This window comes from Taudactylus pleione, unplaced genomic scaffold, assembly GCF_031769625.1.
Source record: "Taudactylus pleione unplaced genomic scaffold, aTauple2 ptg000019l, whole genome shotgun sequence".
NCBI lineage: Eukaryota > Metazoa > Chordata > Amphibia > Anura > Myobatrachidae > Taudactylus > Taudactylus pleione.
In genome coordinates, this window is record NW_028284421.1 from 40,214,033 (window position 1) to 40,231,723 (window position 17,691).

The 17,691-nt window shown below is 45.9% G+C and overlaps 1 protein-coding gene across 2 annotated transcripts in view; it reads left to right on the plus strand.

Moving 5' to 3' along the window:
• Nucleotides 1-14,113, plus strand: part of DENND6B (DENN domain containing 6B) — a 53,464-nt gene extending 39,351 nt beyond the window's left edge. Inside the window, exons 17-20 of one of the 2 annotated variants that reach the window (XM_088447399.1) lie at nt 4,087-4,196; nt 6,933-7,035; nt 10,292-10,366; nt 13,071-14,113. In XM_088447399.1, the coding sequence (XP_088303525.1) occupies nt 4,087-4,196; nt 6,933-7,035; nt 10,292-10,366; nt 13,071-13,193 (411 nt within the window). In that variant the 3' untranslated portion in view covers nt 13,194-14,113. The remainder of the gene's footprint in view (nt 1-4,086; nt 4,197-6,932; nt 7,036-10,291; nt 10,367-13,070) is intronic. The other variant, XM_088447390.1, reaches the window with a different exon arrangement.
• The last annotated feature ends 3,578 nt before the right edge of the window (nt 14,114-17,691 follow it).

Here is a 17,691-nt window from a genome sequence, read left to right on the forward strand (position 1 = left end):
CCCTCATGGGGTGTTACCACACAATATATATATATATATATATATATATATACACACACACACACACACACAATTATACATGCCCAACATACATACACACCCATAAGTATACTGTCTGTTGGGAATTATGTTAGTTGCACAGCAATAGATTGGATATGTCCTGGGCAGGCACTGGTTACCTAGTGTGCCAGAGTTTTTAAAACCCCTAGAGCTGCCCCCGTACCCATAACCCCCCCTCCCCCGACACGCGGACAAACACACACACCTCTGCTTATAAACATCCAACATACTTCAATCAAAGACGCTTCCACCATGCTACTCCCCCACACATGCGTTACACACACACTGACAGTGTACACACCTAGATTCCAGAGAGCCAGTGAGTGGCTTGCGTCACCCGTCTAGCTCCAAGCCCCATGGGAACTGTCTGGAGGAGTTGCGCTTCCCATAGACTAAGCGATAGCCAGCCTCTCAGTGTGGATATGAGGAGGCAGATGCCGCATTACTGACACAGTTGCCTCTTCATATCGATTAGCTGCAGCGTTGGATCGGGAGGCAGGGGGGGTTTAGGTGGCCCTGCGTTTTAACAGAGGTGGTGTCTCACCAGCTCTTCCTCTTTGACGTTGCTATATAGAGTCAGGTTGACCAATGCTCGCGCATTTGATGCTTTGAAATCCAACTGCTTCTTGTAATTGTATCCAGATATTGGAAACAGCAGCCATGCGTTTACACAAGTCACATCAAGAAAGTGAAAGAACACCCAAATGTACCATCTCCTGTTTTTGCGTGGGTACATCGCCACGTACTGATCCATGAGAACTACTCCCCCATGTGCAGGTTATACATTTTGATGGCAAATGGTCAAGTGATGTGGATCACTTCATATACGGCTATTACATGAGGAAAATATTTAGGTTAGGCCTATATGCATACTTGCCAACTCTCCCTGATTGTCAGAGATACTCCCTGAAATAGTAGCAGTCTCCCTGACTCCCTGAAGAGTCCAGCAATCTCCCTGACTCCCTGAAATAGTAGCAGTCTCCCTGACTCCCTGAAGAGTCCAGCAATCTCCCTGACTCCCTGAAATAGTAGCAGTCTCCCTGACTCCCTGAAGAGTCCAGCAATCTCCCTGACTCCCTGAAGAGTCCAGCAATCTCCCTGATTGCACTTTACCTCCATTATATAAAGAAACAAAAAAAAAGATATATACATTAAAATGAGATTATTAGTATAATTTCCCTGTGTTGGCTATAAGGCACAATGGGGGAGATGTATGAAGTGGTATCAGCGCACGTTATGTGCGCTGATACCGCTTCTCCCCGATGTATGATCTGGGGGTTTGGCGGTAAATGACTGGGCACTATGCACCCCTGTAATTATCTACAAGATGGCTGCGCCGATAGCCTGGGCAATGTATGAACGGTCAGTTCGCCTGACCGCTCCGCCCGCTGCAGCTGTCGCTATCAACAGCTACAGCCTGGCGATGCCCTACCCCCACAGCAGGCACAGCGCTGTCCCTGCTGGTGGCTGCCGGCTCCAGGGCTGCACGTGGGATCTCGCAACACTTGCAAGTTCCCGGGCATGCACAGTGGAGCCGGCTGGGAAGAAGACACAGTGCATCAGCACTAGGCTGATGCGCTGTGTACTCAGGCAGGGATCACCAGAGGAGGGGGGGGGAGTTAGCATCGTTAGTGCTCCCTGCTTCGCCTCGGTAAAGAGGTGAAGCAGGAACATACTTGCCGACTTTTACTGAACCTTTTTCCGGGACCAGCCTGGTCATATCGGCTTCGGGGGGCGGGGCCAGGCTACAGCTGTCATTAGGACCGCCCCCTTTGCTGGAAAGCCCGTGATTCACAGGTCCTCGATGAGGGAGCAGGGCTAAATTATGCAATTTGCATTGTTTAGCTCCGCCCCCTCCTTGCGGACCCGTAAACCTGTCCTAAAATCTCCCCATCCTGCCCACTTCACTAGGAAGTGGGCGGGATGCAGGAGATATCACTACTCTTTCGGGGTTGTGGGGGGTTACCCGAAAAATCGGGAGCCTCCCATGATTCCCAGGAGAGTAGGCATGTATGATTAGGAAGCGTTATAGCGGCATGTTAAGTGCCGCTATAATCAGAGTTGCCTACCTTTAAAGATCTCTTCCCGGGAGAAGCCCGGGTAAGAGAAGCAGGAGGGAGGCAATGGGGGGGCGGGGCCTGACGATTTGCGTCATTAAGCCCAGCCCCCTCGCGGTAAAATTGCCGCGATTGGCTAGAATTTGCATAGGGGGCGGGGCCAAATGACATTGTTCATGTAGAAGCACGTTTTAAGCACCGCCCCCTACACGGAGACCAGCGATCCCCGCGGGTATTCTCATTCTGCTCACTTCACTAGGAAGTGGGCAGAATGCGGGAGAAATGCCTACCCTTCCGGGGGTGCGGGGGGTTACCCGAAAAATCGGGAGCCTCCCGTGAAAACCGGGAGGGTAGGCATGTATGGCTATAATACATCTCCCCCAATGATCCCTAGGGCTACATGTATTTTCTGAAAAGTATCGGTATGTTTTCATCAACAAAGAGATCCTACTAACTGCTTTGGGGCTCATTTACATTTAGATGTAAGTGTATTTTATGGCACGTCGCTCAGTTGTAGCAGTACACATCCACTTTACCACCACGCTCATAGGTGTTGCCTTCACAATCTCCCTGAAATTCTTTTTCAAAAGTAGGCACGTATGCATATATGTCAGAATAAGCCTTGCATGCAGTATGGATCTTTGTATTACATAACATCCACTGAAGTGATTTTACATCAACTGTGAAAAAAATAAATTGAGTATTTTATCAAAACATCTACCATATTATGCCCTAAACATTACTTTCCTTGAATTTATTTATTTTACGTGCTCTGCTATCTTTGAGTAAAACTATTTTACAGATATCCTCAGTGCTGGTGAGCTTTCCTCAGCTATTTTATATTGATCTTATTGTTTTTGTAAGAATTAAAATCTGCCACTAGGTGGCATACCTTCTAAGATTGGTAGAGGACCAAAGAAGAGGACACCATGCACTAGTGATATCAAAAGAGTTTCTGTAGGACAGGGGTTCTCAAACTCGGTCCTTAGGACCCCACACAGGTCATGTTTTCCAGGTCACCCAGCAGGTGCACAGGTATATTCATTACTCACTGACACATTTTAAAAGATCCACAGGTGGAGCTAATTATTTCACTTGTGATTCTGTGAGGAGACCTGGAAAACATGCACTGTTTGGGGTCCTGAGGACCGAGTTTGAGAACCTGTGTTGTAGGAGATATCTTGAAAACAGCTGTCCACTGTAGTGGCCTCTATGCATGAAAGGTTTAATGAGTATATCACTTGCATTTAGCTGGAAATTATCTCAATTTGGCCCCCGTCGCCTATCATAATATTAACAATGCTGCATGGAATGGGATTGAAATACCGGCTGCTGTTTATCCCGACAGTGGATGCCCGACAGGATGAAGATCCCGACTGGGGCAGGCAAGTACCCTAACCCTCCCTTAGTGGTGCCTAACCCTAAACTCCCCACGGGGGTGCTTAAGCCTAGCACCCTCTTACCACTCCCTAAACCTAACTCTCCGGGGGAGTGCCTAACCCTAATCTCTCCCTGGGGGTGCCTAACCCTCCCCCCTAGGGGTGCCTAACCCTAATCTCCCCCCCCAAACCTAACCCTAACCCTGCTAGACTCCCTAATCCTAACCCTCCCCCCTCCGCAGCTAACGCTAAGGCCGCCCCGGATTTACCTTTGTTCGGGCTGGCATCCTCTGCGTTCTGGCGTCGGGATTAGCATAGGCGTCGGTATTTCTACGCCTATGTTAAATCCATTGCTGGGAGTCCACTGTCGGGATTGAGACCGTCTCATAACTACATCCCTGCTGCACTCATGCAGATCCAGCCATATAGAAATCCTAATCCCTTATTATTAAATAAAGCATATTTGCACAAAAATAGATGCGACATCACAAAACATAATTATTCTTATTGTGTATAGATTTCCACAATGTAACATATAATATTTCCCTGCTCTGACAGTTATGTTAAAAATTGTATTTCTTTATGCATAGAATCCACCACAGGTTCGGCCATTCCAGCAAGATGAGCTGATGAAGATGCTGGAACTCACAGGTCCACAATTCAGCTCTGCGATAAAGGGGGACTGGATAGGATTGTACAGGTGAGCATGGCATAGAGCTGAAGTCAGTGTTTAGTTTAGGATACTGGCACACTGCCAGCAGTGTTGGTATACTTTAGCTTATCAATGACAATATGACTAGAACAGTATGTTTCCGCTTCCTACTATGCGCAGGCAGAAAGGACAAATAAAGACCATGGAGTAAAACTCACTTTGCTTCACCAAAACACGGGAGAGTTTTCCCTTTTAAAGCTCGCAGCCTGGAGCCGCCAGCCAATCAGCGACCGCTAATTGTAGAGCGGCGGCTGATTGGCTCCTGCAACTGACAGTTCCCACGTGGGCTGTTCAGTGAGTCAGGAGCCGCCAGCCAATCAGCGGCCGCTCTACAATTAGCGGTCGCTGATTGGCTGGTGGCTCCGGACTCACTGTCAGTCGGGAGCAGGTTAGTGCTGTATGTGGACACACATGCAGCGCTAACCTTAGTATATGGTTCGGGTATTCTTTTTTTTTTTTTTGCAAAGACACCCCTGGATGCTACGGAGACCAGCGCGATGGAGGAGGTGAGTACAGGAACTTTATTGTAGGTACTCCAAATGGGATTCTACTCGGACAAGTGGACAGATCACCTGGCAACAGGTAAGTATGTGTGAGTGGGTAGGTGTATGTAATAAACTTTTACTTGTCACGGTGTGTGTCCTGTCATTATTTAACTATTTATTTTACAGTGGGGGTACAGGGGCCGCCCGTCTGCTGGCACTTGTAGTTCCACAAGTGCCAAAGGGCAGGCATGCTGGCACCTGTAGTGCCACTATAAAATACAATAGTTTCAAACAAATTAACCCTTTATTACCCCCGTCCCCAATGCTCCAGGGGTGCAGGGAAGAGCCCCGAGCTTCAGGCCAAGCCTGGCGTTTTTGGAGAGGGGGTGCCCCTTCTTGGGGGGGCCCCCACCTCACCTGAGATCCCCGACTTGGCCTGACCGTCTTGGGGTTGTAATGCGTTGGCCACGGAGCCCCGGTGAAAGGGTCTCTGGGCTGTGGCATTACACCCCGGTCGGTTTGGTCCGGTGCTAGTTTTAAATATAGAGGAACCAATGTCACCTGAGGTCAATCCATAAAAAGACGACCCCAGTCGACACCCGGCGCTAAAGAGAGCCAATTCGTACATAAAATATTATATCTGGATAGTGCTGTTTGTGTATCTCAGTTCACAGTGCTGCAAAGTCTAAATGTCAGTTGCTTTTCTGACATAAAGAAAACACAGCCATAGGAAAAAAAAGGGGAGAAGTAGACTGCACTGCTGTGACTGGATATTGACATGTGCTTGATTAATATAAATAAATACCACTTTAGCCTCTCTGAATCAAGAAATAATCAACAACATTTATTAGACATACAATGAAATAATAAAAATAGATAAAATGTAACTCTTAAATAAGAGTATAAATCACAATAATACAGTTGTTACAACAACTCATATGGCCATTTAAAAGTATCCGATTGTAGATCTTTACCCAATATGGGATAATACTTTGTTGTAAGTTCAATTAATGAAAAATAACGGGTCAAATGCTCACCATTTATCACATACACATAATAGGAGTATTCGGCAAAAGCTTGATGTAAACGGAATTCCAGTTGGTCTTGTAGTGCACCGGACTGTGCTTAGGAAAAAATGTCGTTGGAAATAAAATACTTGCAAGGCTGGGTAGCCTTCAGTAGTAACAAAGCCGTGAAATGCCACCTGGTGATATAAGGTAAAGTGGCGGCTGAGCTGGCACTGGTGTCCGCTCTGTACCGCAGTCCCGGGTCAATCCCCCGTTGCCGACAGGCAATATGCTGGACGTAGCCCTCAGTGGTAATATAGGGGGTACCCTACGCAATTTTGTTCCCCCTATATTTAAAACCAGGACTGGCCCTGCAGCCTGGTGCTGGTTCTTAAATTACGGTGGACCCCTACTCATTTTGTTCCCCGTAATTTTAGGAACCAGGTCTGGCTGGCAAGTCCGGGGCTGGTTATGCTTTAGGGGGGGACCCTACGTAATTTTTTATACAATAAAAACACTTTATATTAGGTATACAGGCAGAAACATACACATATCACACTGATCTGTGTATGTTTCTGCCAAACTCGCAGCTCAGGAGGTGAGTGTTTAAAACTTCTATTTCACAGTGAGTTTGCTAAATGTACCATCTGTAATGACTAACGACAGCTATTTTTTCACTGTTCGTTCTAAAGATTTTTTCAGCTCTTAAAAAAATAAAATGAAAAAAAAAAATCACAAAAGTGGCTACAGAATGTGGGATTTCAATAGAATGTTTTGTTGCAATGTTTTCAACTTCAATTATGGGTTCTATCATAAATTATGCTGCTATTTTATAGTGACAATATGTTATTGACTTGAGTAACTTATTTTAATTTTAGTCATTTGCTGTCATTGGCCTGATGGTATATCAATAACTAGATTTTCTGTCATTTTAGCCAACTAATTCAGGTGAGTCATTGTGTTCAAATCTTTATTGTGGTATTTGGACACATTCACCTATTAGGAAACAAAGAGAGTAAGTTGGACACTGACAATTGGCGCAATATTGCTGTGTAAAAGCAAACCTGATGCGCAATAATATTCTCAGCAAAGTCAGTTGCCTCATATGGTTTGGTCTGGTACCAGGATTAGCAGACAATAGATAGAGATAGCATAAGGTGAATAATACAGGTCACTTATTGTAGAAGCGTCTTCTTTCACTCTCTCCTGTAACTTAATTCCTCCTTTTGCAGGCGATTCCTGAAGTCTCCCCATTTTGATGGCTGGTATCGGCAGAAGCAAAGAGAGATGAGAGAGAGGCTGGAAACAGCACACCTCAAAGTCATCTGTGAAGCAGTGAGTTCTACAGAACATAACATAATTTTCATAAACATACAGTATAGTTGGAGGAAGTGAGAGTGTGTGTGTGCAGGGGCGCCGAGAGGGGGATGGGAAGCGTTTACTAATTACCCAGGCCCGGGTTTGCTGGAGGGGCCCGGGTCCGACGCCGCCCCCCTTCCTCCCTCTTACCCGTTAGCAGCCCAGCTGTGTGCTGGGCTTCAGTGGCACACTGCTGTAGCAGTCTCCTCTGCCTGTGGGGGGGAGCTGAGGGGCTCACAGCACCCTCCTCCGCAGCATGTTTGTGTGTGCGTGCGTGTTTTGATGTTTGTCGCTGGTCCATTGGATCTCGCCTAAATAAGTGTTATGAATTCCAGTGACCACTCCTAGTAAGCCATCTAGAACTCAGGCTACGAGTTTTTCCACCACTAACAGCCGCCCGTTGTTCCCTTAGAGATAAATTGCTTACCGGTATTTAGGCGGCCACCTGGACTTACTGTTCGGAGTAGAAGCAGCTTACAGGGATGTCGGCTGGAATCCTGTAATGAGGGAAAGAGTTTAGAATAGGATGAATTAATGGTATAGTTTTATAGTTTTTAGGTGCGGCTTGTTTGCCAATGATGCGGCAAATGTGCTGATGATGCGACAAATGTGCCAATGGTAGAAAGCTGATGAGTATTTCGGCTTTGAGAGGAAGGTGCAGCAAATCTGGCGATGATGCGGCAAATGTGGCGATTGGGCGGCTATAGCCGATGATAGACAGTTAATAGATGCTGCGGCTTTGGGAGCCGATGGTGCGGTAAATGTGTCGATGGTGCGGCAATAGCCGATGGTGGATAGTAAATAATGATGCTGCGGTTTTGGGAGCCGATGGTGCGGCTTGTATGCCGATGGTGTGGCAATAGCCGATGGTGCAACTATATTTGATGGTAGACAGTTAATAGTAGATGCTGCAGCTTTGAGAGCCGATGGTGAGTCAAATGTGGCGATGGTGCGGCAATAACCGATGGTAGACAGTTGGTAGTTGGTGCTGCGGCTTGGAGAGCCGATGGCAGCACGGTGGAATAGGTGCGGCTAGGAAGCCATAGGGTAGCTGGAGAGCCAGGGGCAGCTCAGAAGCTGCTGGGGTGGCTAAGGTGTCAAAGGTGCTGCAAAAGCCGATGGTAGAGAGTAGGTAGTTGGTGCTGCGGCTTGGAGAGCCGGTGGCAGCATGGTTGTATAGGTGCGGCTAGGAAGCCGTAGGGAAGCTGGAGACAGCACGGAAGCCACCACGAGGACCAGAACGCTGACCATGCAGCCAAGCCGTGGGAAGCCACAGATACGCTATAGTCGGCGAGGCGGCAAAAGTCCAGTGTGTACAAATAGGAGGAACCACCAATCTTGCTGCACTGTAGATGACACGTCACTTCCTGAGGCGTGCCGATCGCCTAGCAATAGGGGAAACTGGAGTAACCCCGTCCTGACTGGGTAAACTGCTCGAGGGAGACAAGTCGTGACTGCGACTTATAACAATAAGAAATAGCTTGTGATAGAAAATGTATCCACTAAAATTCAACCAAATGTAAAGCCATGGCCAAAAGTTTTGAGAATGACACAAGTATTGGTTTTCACAAAGTTGGCTGCTTCAGTATTTTTAGAACTTTTTGTCAGATGTTCTATGGTATGCGGAAGTAAAATAACAAGCATTTCATAAGTGTCAAAGGCTTTTATTGTCAATTACATTAAGTTTATGCAAAGAGTCAATATATGCAGTGTTGACCCTTTTTTTTCAAGACCTCTGCAGTTCGCCCTGGTACGCCGTCAATTATTTTCTGGGCCACATACTGACTGATGGCCACCCATTCTTGCCAAATCAATGCTTGGAGTTTGTCACAATTTGTGGGTTTTTGTTTGTCCATCCACCTCTTGAGGATTGACCACAAGTTCTCAATGGGATTAAGGTGTGGGGAGTTTCCTGGCCATGGACCCAAAATTTAAATGTTTTGTTCCCTGAGCCACTTAGTTATCACTTTTGCCTTATGGCAAGGTGCTCCATCATGCTGGAAAAGGCATTGTTCATCATCAAACTGTTCTTGGATGGTTGGGAGAAGTTGCTCTTGGAGGATGTTTTGGTACCATTCTATATTCATGGCTGTGTTCTTAGGGAAAATTGTGAGTGATCCCGCTCCCTTGGCTGAGAAGCAACCCCACAAATGAATTGTCTCGGGATGCTTCTCTGAAATTGAGAATTGCACTATATTGCAGCTCTAAATCTCGGTGGAAAAGTTGATGCATTATACATAGGTCTATATCCTAAAGGGCTGGTGGGCAGCCATCCTAAACGTGACCTGTGGTATGGGGCATGAGTGCTGGGGAGCAGCAGGGAAATTGTTTTTGTACCTCCTTAGAGTGGTGAGGTTCAGTGTCCTTCTCACTCTGCATGATGTGAGCATTACAAAGCAGGATTCTTATTGGCCACTATTATTGGTAACTATTGATGTGACATATTATTGGATAAAACTACTACTTGTAGTTTATTGGTGGGTATGCTGACCGATTATTAGGCACTAGTATTATTCATAGATTAATGCAATTACACATATCCAAATAAATCTTATACTGTGTGATTAGTTGTTTTTTTTAGACAGATAGGACTTAATCATATAGTTAAGTATAAATATTTTTAGTTTGAACATCGTAATGAAAAATGTATGTTCATGATTCTTTCCTTAGTTACTTTCACTAAATAAATTTAATCCAAGAGGTATTCAATCGTTTTCTTCTTCTAATTCTAATATTAAGGCCGTCACACATTAGACGATGTCTAGTGTGTACCGACATCCTGCACAATGGGACCCGGCGGGGTGCTGGCGTCGGCAAGTGCGTACGCCCGATGATGATATAGCGGGAGCGCACATCGTCAGTGACATTGAGGGTAAACACTAGACGATGTGCCCGATATCTCATCCGATCCGGCCGGATCAGACGAGATATCTAGTGTGTACCGAGCATTACAGATATACCATGTGTGCACTTTGTTGGATGCTTATTGTATACTTTGGAACATAAAATGTATGTGTAAAATGTTTTTCTTTTGGATTTCACTTTATTTGTTATCTATAATATAGCTGACAGCAGCCTGGTAAATGTTCTATTATTTAACAGTGAGGTACAGGTTGAGTAATACCTCTTTTCCATTTGACAAAAAGTAAATGACCTTTTTTGGTTGGTAAATACAAGGAATGTGACAACAATAAAAAGGTTGATGTATTTTTTTTCTCTGCATTTTATACAGAATATTGCAGCATGGATAAAAAACAAATCCGAGGTGGAGATTGTGGATCTGGTACTGAAACTGAGAGACAAACTGGTATTATATATAAATAAATTTATCGCTATTAATAATGTCTCACTTTTTCTGACCCTGTATTTGTCAATAACACAGATTTTACCAATAATGTATCAATCGCTTTTGCAGCAGCATCCCTGCTGGTGACACCAGATAAACTGTCCGTGAAATGCAGCAATAGATTATATACAAATGAATGTAGTACATATACAGTGGCGTCCCTTTAGTTCATCTGCTGAACAATTGGCCAACCAAATAGTTCAAATAACAGAACAAAATGTAAATGTAACGTGACTGCAGAGCAGTCCGTAGGGATGGCTCTGCATAGATATACTGTAGCTCAGGTAATGGAATAAACATTCATACAAATAAGATATAGGCGAGAAGTTGTTAATTCCAAAGTAGTTGCAATGGGGAAAGTTCTCTTTTAAAAGTGGAATCTGCATGCGGCACTTATCTCCTGGAGGTCTTTGATGATCTTCAGATTTCATCTCCATGTAGGAGATAGGTTGTGTCATAGTCCTGGAGGGTGGTCGAGAGAAATGGGTGTCGTTAGATAGTCTTGTGGCATCACGCCCTCAATCTGTTGCTAGCACGTGGGACTTAGAGTAGCTGATACTTAAACCTGTGCATTCATATTTGTGATGGTCAATAGAAACTATTGTATATGTAGCAGCTTGTATATATTCATAGGCGTGCGTAGACGCCTGCACAGGAGGTGCCACTTCAGCACTTCCCTCTCTGCCAAGTCATGGACAACCCCGTCCACACCTCCCAACGGGACATAGACTACTCACCTGGACGGGCAGCTGAGTCCAGGTGAGAAGGGTATGTCCCGGAGGGAGGGGGGACGTGGTAGCCCATGACCACGCAGAGGGGGTAGTGTCGAAGGGGCACCCCATGTGCCGGCACCTGCGCACGCCTATACATATATTGTTTGTTTAACTCCATTGCTGCTGAGGGTTTTCTCAGTCCTGTGCTGAGCCCATTTTTTTTTACGTTTGTGCTCTTCACATCCAACCTCAGTATCACAAAATACTTACAGTACCACAGAAATGAAACCTATTCTGTTTTCAGCAGATATTGCAATTTCAGTAAATACAATTAGTCTTTTTGTTTTATGTAAAATAAAATGTAACCAGTTGAACAAAAGTGTTTTCTAATTACATTTTAACAGTTGAAAAACGTGCCCAGCACCTTGTGACACTAAGTAAAAGCAGGCTGATCTGGGCAGGGGGCGGGGTATAGGGTATAAGGAACCAGAGCTGTCTGAAAGTTAACTACTCCTCCAGCATCAGCTATGCACATTGTCCTCACAGTGCCCCCCATGGCATCAGAGAAAATGAATAAGCAGGCAAAAATCAACCTTTTTAAAATTGCAGGATTCTATACTGAGGTTTTCATAACAAAATCTGCACTTATAATAATTAGACTATTTATTTGTTGGCTAATTTTTCACTCTCTCGATTTAAACACTTACGCTGTGTGGGCATAATATGATAGCCGACCATGGACTACCATTTTTTATTATAACTGATTAAGGGTCTGATTCAGCAAGGATCGCAACTGCTAATACGAATGCAATTGGGCGATTGTTGCGTATTGCACATGTGTATGCATCGCAGTACGCGTGCGTGAACCAGTCACTGCGATCGGGACTGCGGTTGCAGTGACTACGCAGACCCATTGCAGAGTGATTGAAAGGAAGTGCCATTTGTAGGTGGTGGCGTGGGGGGTGGTCGGCGATAGGCATGCGCGCCGCTGCAGGGGCATGCATAAATTATTCACTGCGATACCTTACGAGTACTCATAGTGTGCAATGAGGTTAGCAATTTCTGAGTAAGGTCAGAGCTTGTGCAGGTGTGCGTGAGGCTGCGATTGTACTCGATGTTACAGATGGTTTTGCAGTCTTGCTAAGGTTTACCGATGAAAAAAGTGGGCGTGATTATGTTGTGCTGTGGCGGCATATCGATTGCAATGGAGTAGCATACTATCACAGTGAGACTGCGTCCATAATTGCTATTGCAATCACAAGCCTTACTGAATCAGGCCCCAAATTAGGTGACACCATTTTATTGGACATGGAGGGATATCTGGGCTTTACATTTCCTCCTTTTGAGGAACTTGTTATTTTTTGTGTACTCTTTTAGTTGGTCTCTGGTGATCACCAGAAAATGACTACTGAGGGGGCACATAGTTTAAGGAAAAAAGGTGATTCCCTCTCTCAGCTTGGGGTGATATCTCACAGATGTATAGGTACAATTATGGGCGTGATAAGTGTAGTGTACTCCCATCCATATACGGTAGACTTAAGTCTTCCATAGTGCAAAGTAATTTTGTATTGCGATCACAGGAAATAACTACTAGGGGCCACATTATTCATAAGAACTTTTATCAAATGTGGTGCCCCTGAGCTTATGGAAGCCATGTTGGGTTAGATTTTTCATTGTTTCTGTAATAAAAGTGATGCCTTTGTCTGTCATCCTGGCAGGGTATACAGATTCACCTTTATCTGATGGCTCTACTAATGTGAATTAAATCATGTACCCAAAGCGTAATGATGCTATTTACTGTGGCCGGAGTGTGATGACACAAATGCATCGCCACGCGCTCTGTAGTCGTCCCTTGGGTCCAGGGGCATCGGAACAATTTTATGTTGGGGGAAGGGGGGGGGAACAATTTATTAATTATATTGTGGATGGTCTAAAGCACTTCTTTATTGCAGCTTAGGGCGCACAGACAACACCTTCCTGTCAGCTCTTCCTCCCTGACCAGGCTGAAACTACACATTGATGAAGTAATATGCTCACTTCCAGAAGACCTGCAGAGTATCTTGCATCCACATTGAAATGATTGAATTGCTATCCCATATGTTCATAGAGACCTGTTGCGTATCCTGTATCATCAGTGTGACGTATTTGTAGAGCACGCTGCATCATCACTGTGACCTGTACAGCAACTTGTGTCATGTATCACCATTTATCATGTGAAACCTGCAGCACAGATCTTCAGGCCAGAACAATGCTGAGATCCACATTCTTCATTTCCATTGAACAAACCTGCGCAGCACACACTGTGCGAGGTAGGACATTCTCACTGAACGGACAAGCACAACATGGATGAACCTTTAAAATACCTCCAAGATACAGATCTGTAGAACATTCTCTATTGAACAGCATCAACAAAGTAGCCTATATCCCTTCACAGGAACAAAGCGGAATAACCTGATCACCATATTAGTGGCTTCCGAATTATCCAAAACATCACCCTCATCACATATGTAATCAGTTTATGGAGGAGAAGGTGGACCGCACATAATACTACAGTAGATTATACATATAACCTTGTTTATATCTGCCATTCATATCATACATTAACTCTGTGTTCACATCTATTTGTTTACAACCACATAAAATAAAAGAAACATGATGCATTCCAAAATTGTGAACATGACATTGAACTATACAAATGACAGTAATGTGCTCTGTTTGTAATACACAGCAATTTGTATACAAATACAAGCAGTTTTATCGGTCTATGATCAGAATATGGACTTCTGCGTTTGTGCTTCAGTGCTGTACAGATCTGTATATTTCCTGCTGTGTGCGCGCATGAAAAGTGAGAACTTGTGCACTTTGTTTAAAATAAATCAGACATAAAATGTTCCAATGTACTAATAAGATTATGGAATCTGATGTGTTATTGTATTTATCTAAACTTTTGCAATAGAATTAACTGCAGTTAATAGGTAATAAAGTGACCAGACCTCTTAATACAGATCCATATAAACATGCCAGTGTACAGAGTGCCCCCTTATTTAGCTCCTCGTTGTAGTAATCAAAATGGCACCTTCGCATGTATTACATAAACACAACCATTTTTTTATTTTTTTTTAAAACATTTGTGCAATTGCTAGGCTTTTAATAATTGAGGAAAGAACAGAAGCACACACACAACGATTTTAACGATAATCGTTTGAAAAAATCGTTCACTTTCTGAGTCAAACAATGAACGATTATCGTTCATGCGCGTTCACGTTTGTAGTTCAGTCAGACTTGTCAACTCAACGATTTTCAGTAAGGGAATATGCAAAAATTGTTTGTAGTTAAAAAAAATCGTTCATTACACTTTAGAAAATCTGACAAATTGACAGAAAATCATTCATAAAATAGTTGGTAACAAAATCGTTGTGTGTGTATGCAGCTTTAGGGGTATATTTACTAAGTAACAGGATTTCAAAATCTTTAATTTTCAGCGGTATTATCCGCTAGATTTAAAACTATAATAATAAATGCAAAACCAGGCATTAATATCATATCATTGCTGTGTTTAATCCTGCGGACAAAACTGCAGAATAATATGAGATATGGTAAGAACTTACCTTTGTTGTTTCTATTTCTACGAAGTCCATAGGGTTCCACAGGATACCTTGGGGTATAGGTGATGACGTCAGCCATCGGGCACCATAGAGTTCAGTTTCAGCCTCCTAGGATAAACTAGGGTCCCCCTCCTATACCCCGCCCCCGAGCCAAGGCATCTCAGTTACATACCAAGCCATAGGCCGAAGGAGGAGAATGAAGAGAGCGAAAAAAGATCTGGACACACACAAGAATCACATTCTCACCAGAGGGAGATGGAAAAAAAAAAAAACGGTGACCAGAGCAAAGCCCATCTGCAGCACAGGTGCGACAGGGCGGGAGTCCTGTGGAACCCTATGGACTTCGGAAAAATAGAGATAACAAAGGTAAGTTCTTACCATATCTCATTTTCTACATCAGGGTCCATAGGGTATCCACAGGATACCTTGGGGATGTCCCAAAGCAGTATCCTTCAAGGGTGGGGACGTTCCTGTGCTGAAAGGAGAATCCGCCGCCCGAAGGAAGCATCCTGCGAGGCAAAGGTGTGAAACGTGTAATACCTCACAAAGGTATGGACAGAGGACCACGTGGCAGCCTTGCAGATCTGGACTGCCGAGGCACCACGTCGAGCTGCCCACGAAGGACCCACAGACCTAGTGGAATGAGCCCTCACAGAGGAAGGAACCGGAAGGCCTTCATGAAGATATGCTTCTGAAATGGCCATACGAATCCAGCCTGCCAAAGTCTGCTTTGAAGCAAGCCAACCATTTTTACGGAAGCCATAGAGGACAAACAAGGCGTCCGACTTCCTAAACGAAGAAGTGCGGTCAACATAAATCCTTAAGGCCCGCACAACATCCAAAGTGGCCTCACCCACGGAAAGGTCAGGTGAGTTAAAAGCCGGCACAACGATTTCCTCGTTGATGTGGAAACTCGAAACAACTTTGGGAAGGAAACTAGGACAAGTGCGCAGCACCGCCCTGTTCCTATGAAAAATCAGAAAAGGGGGTCTACAAGAGAGAGCCCCTAAGTCAGAAACACGTCTGGCCGAAGCAATGGCCAGAAGGAAAATTGTTTTAGCTGTCAGCTATTTAAGGTCCACTGAGCCAGTGGTTCAAACGGCGGTCCCTGGAGAGCCCTCAGGACCACAGCTAAATCCCAAGGCGCCACCGGTGGAACAAAAGGTGGCTGAATTCGGAGAACACCTTGCATAAAGGTGCGCACATCAGGGATTGCAGCAATCCTACGATGGAACCAGACTGACAGGGCAGACACCTGTACCTTCAGAGAAGCAAGGCGAAGCCCATGGTCTAGTCCCGCCTGTAGAAAAGCCAACACTCTAGACAGACGGAACTCCCGAGGTGCATAACCTCTCGGCCGACACCACTGGAAGAACGTATGCCACACACGATGGTATATTCTTGCAGAAGAAGGCTTCCGAGCTCTTAGCATAGTCCGTACTACATAGCTGGAAAACCCCCTGGACCTTAACATGGCCGTCTCAACAGCCACGCCGTCAAAGACAGCCGAGTCAGGTCCGGTCGTAGCGGCAACCGCAGAGGACTGTCCACGGACAGACCCTGAAGGTCTGAGAACCAGTGCTGCCTGGGCCACGCGGGAGCTATCAACAGGAGCGTCCCTCCTTCCTGTTTGAATTTCCGGATTACCCATGGAAGAAGGGAAAACAGAGGAAAGAGATAAGCAAACCGGACCGTCCACTGGACGGACAGAGCATCCACTAGAGACGCCTTTTCGTTGAGACGGCCATGCGAGACCCGTACACCGGCAACTTCTTGTTGTGCCGTGACGCAAAGACCATTCCCCCGGATGAACGTCCTGGCGACTGAAAGTCCGCCTCCCAGTTGAGAACTCCCGGGATGAATACTGCTGATATGGCCGGGAGATTGCGCTCCGCCCAGACCAGGATGCGGGACACCTCTACGAGTGCCGCCCGACTTCGGGTTCCTCCTTGCCGATTTATGTAGGCCACGGTGGTGGCGTTGTCCGACTGGACCTGCACGGGGTGACCTTTGAGAACCCGCTGTGCCTGCTGGAGAGCATTGAAAACGGCGTGGAGTTCCAAGATGGTTATCAGAAGCTCCTTTTGTCCATCTGCCCTGGAACAAGTGTGGACCTGTGACAGCTCCCCAGCCCCGAAGGCTGGCGTCTGTTGTCAACAGGACCCAATTCGCCACCCAGAACGGACGACCCCTGTTGAGATGGGTCGTCTGCAACCACCAGGCTAAGGACAGGCGAACCTCCGGAGTGAGCACCATCGTCTGGGATTTTAGACTCTGAGGCAGTCCATTCCATTTGGACAGGATCAATTGCTGCAGAGGTCTGGAGTGAAACTGGGCATATTCCACCATGTCGAAGACCGACACCATGGAGCCCAGTAACCTCATCGCCGAGTGCAGAGACACACGGCGATTCTGCAGACAACTGCGCACCCTCAACTGCAAGGCAGAGATCTTTTCCCCCGTCACAAAGATCCTTTGCTGTCCGGAGTCCAATAAGGCTCCGAGGTGCAGAATCCTCTGAGACGGGATCAGGGTGGACTTCTGCCAGTTTATCAACCAGCCGTGCCGTTGTAGTACCGCAATGGTCAGGTCCAAGTGGCGTAGAATGAGCTCTGGAGATCCTGCCACCAACAGAAGGTCGTCCAAGTATGGCAACATGCGGACTCCCTGCAGCCGCAGGGAAGCCGCCATGACCTTGGTGAATACACATGGTGCTGCTGCCATCCCAAAAGGTAACGCCCGGAACTGAAAGTGGTCGTTGCGGATTGCAAACCGGAGGAACTGTTGATGGCGCAAAAGAATAGGGACATGCCGGACGTCTGGTACTCCAGGCCTGTTTCCGGGGCTTGGACGATTTTTTGGGGCCAGCCTGTCTGGGATAAGACTGCGTCTTAGGCCTACCCTGGGCCCTGCAAGGCCGACGTACCTGAACCGGAAGGAACCTCAGCAGACGGAAGACATGCCGATT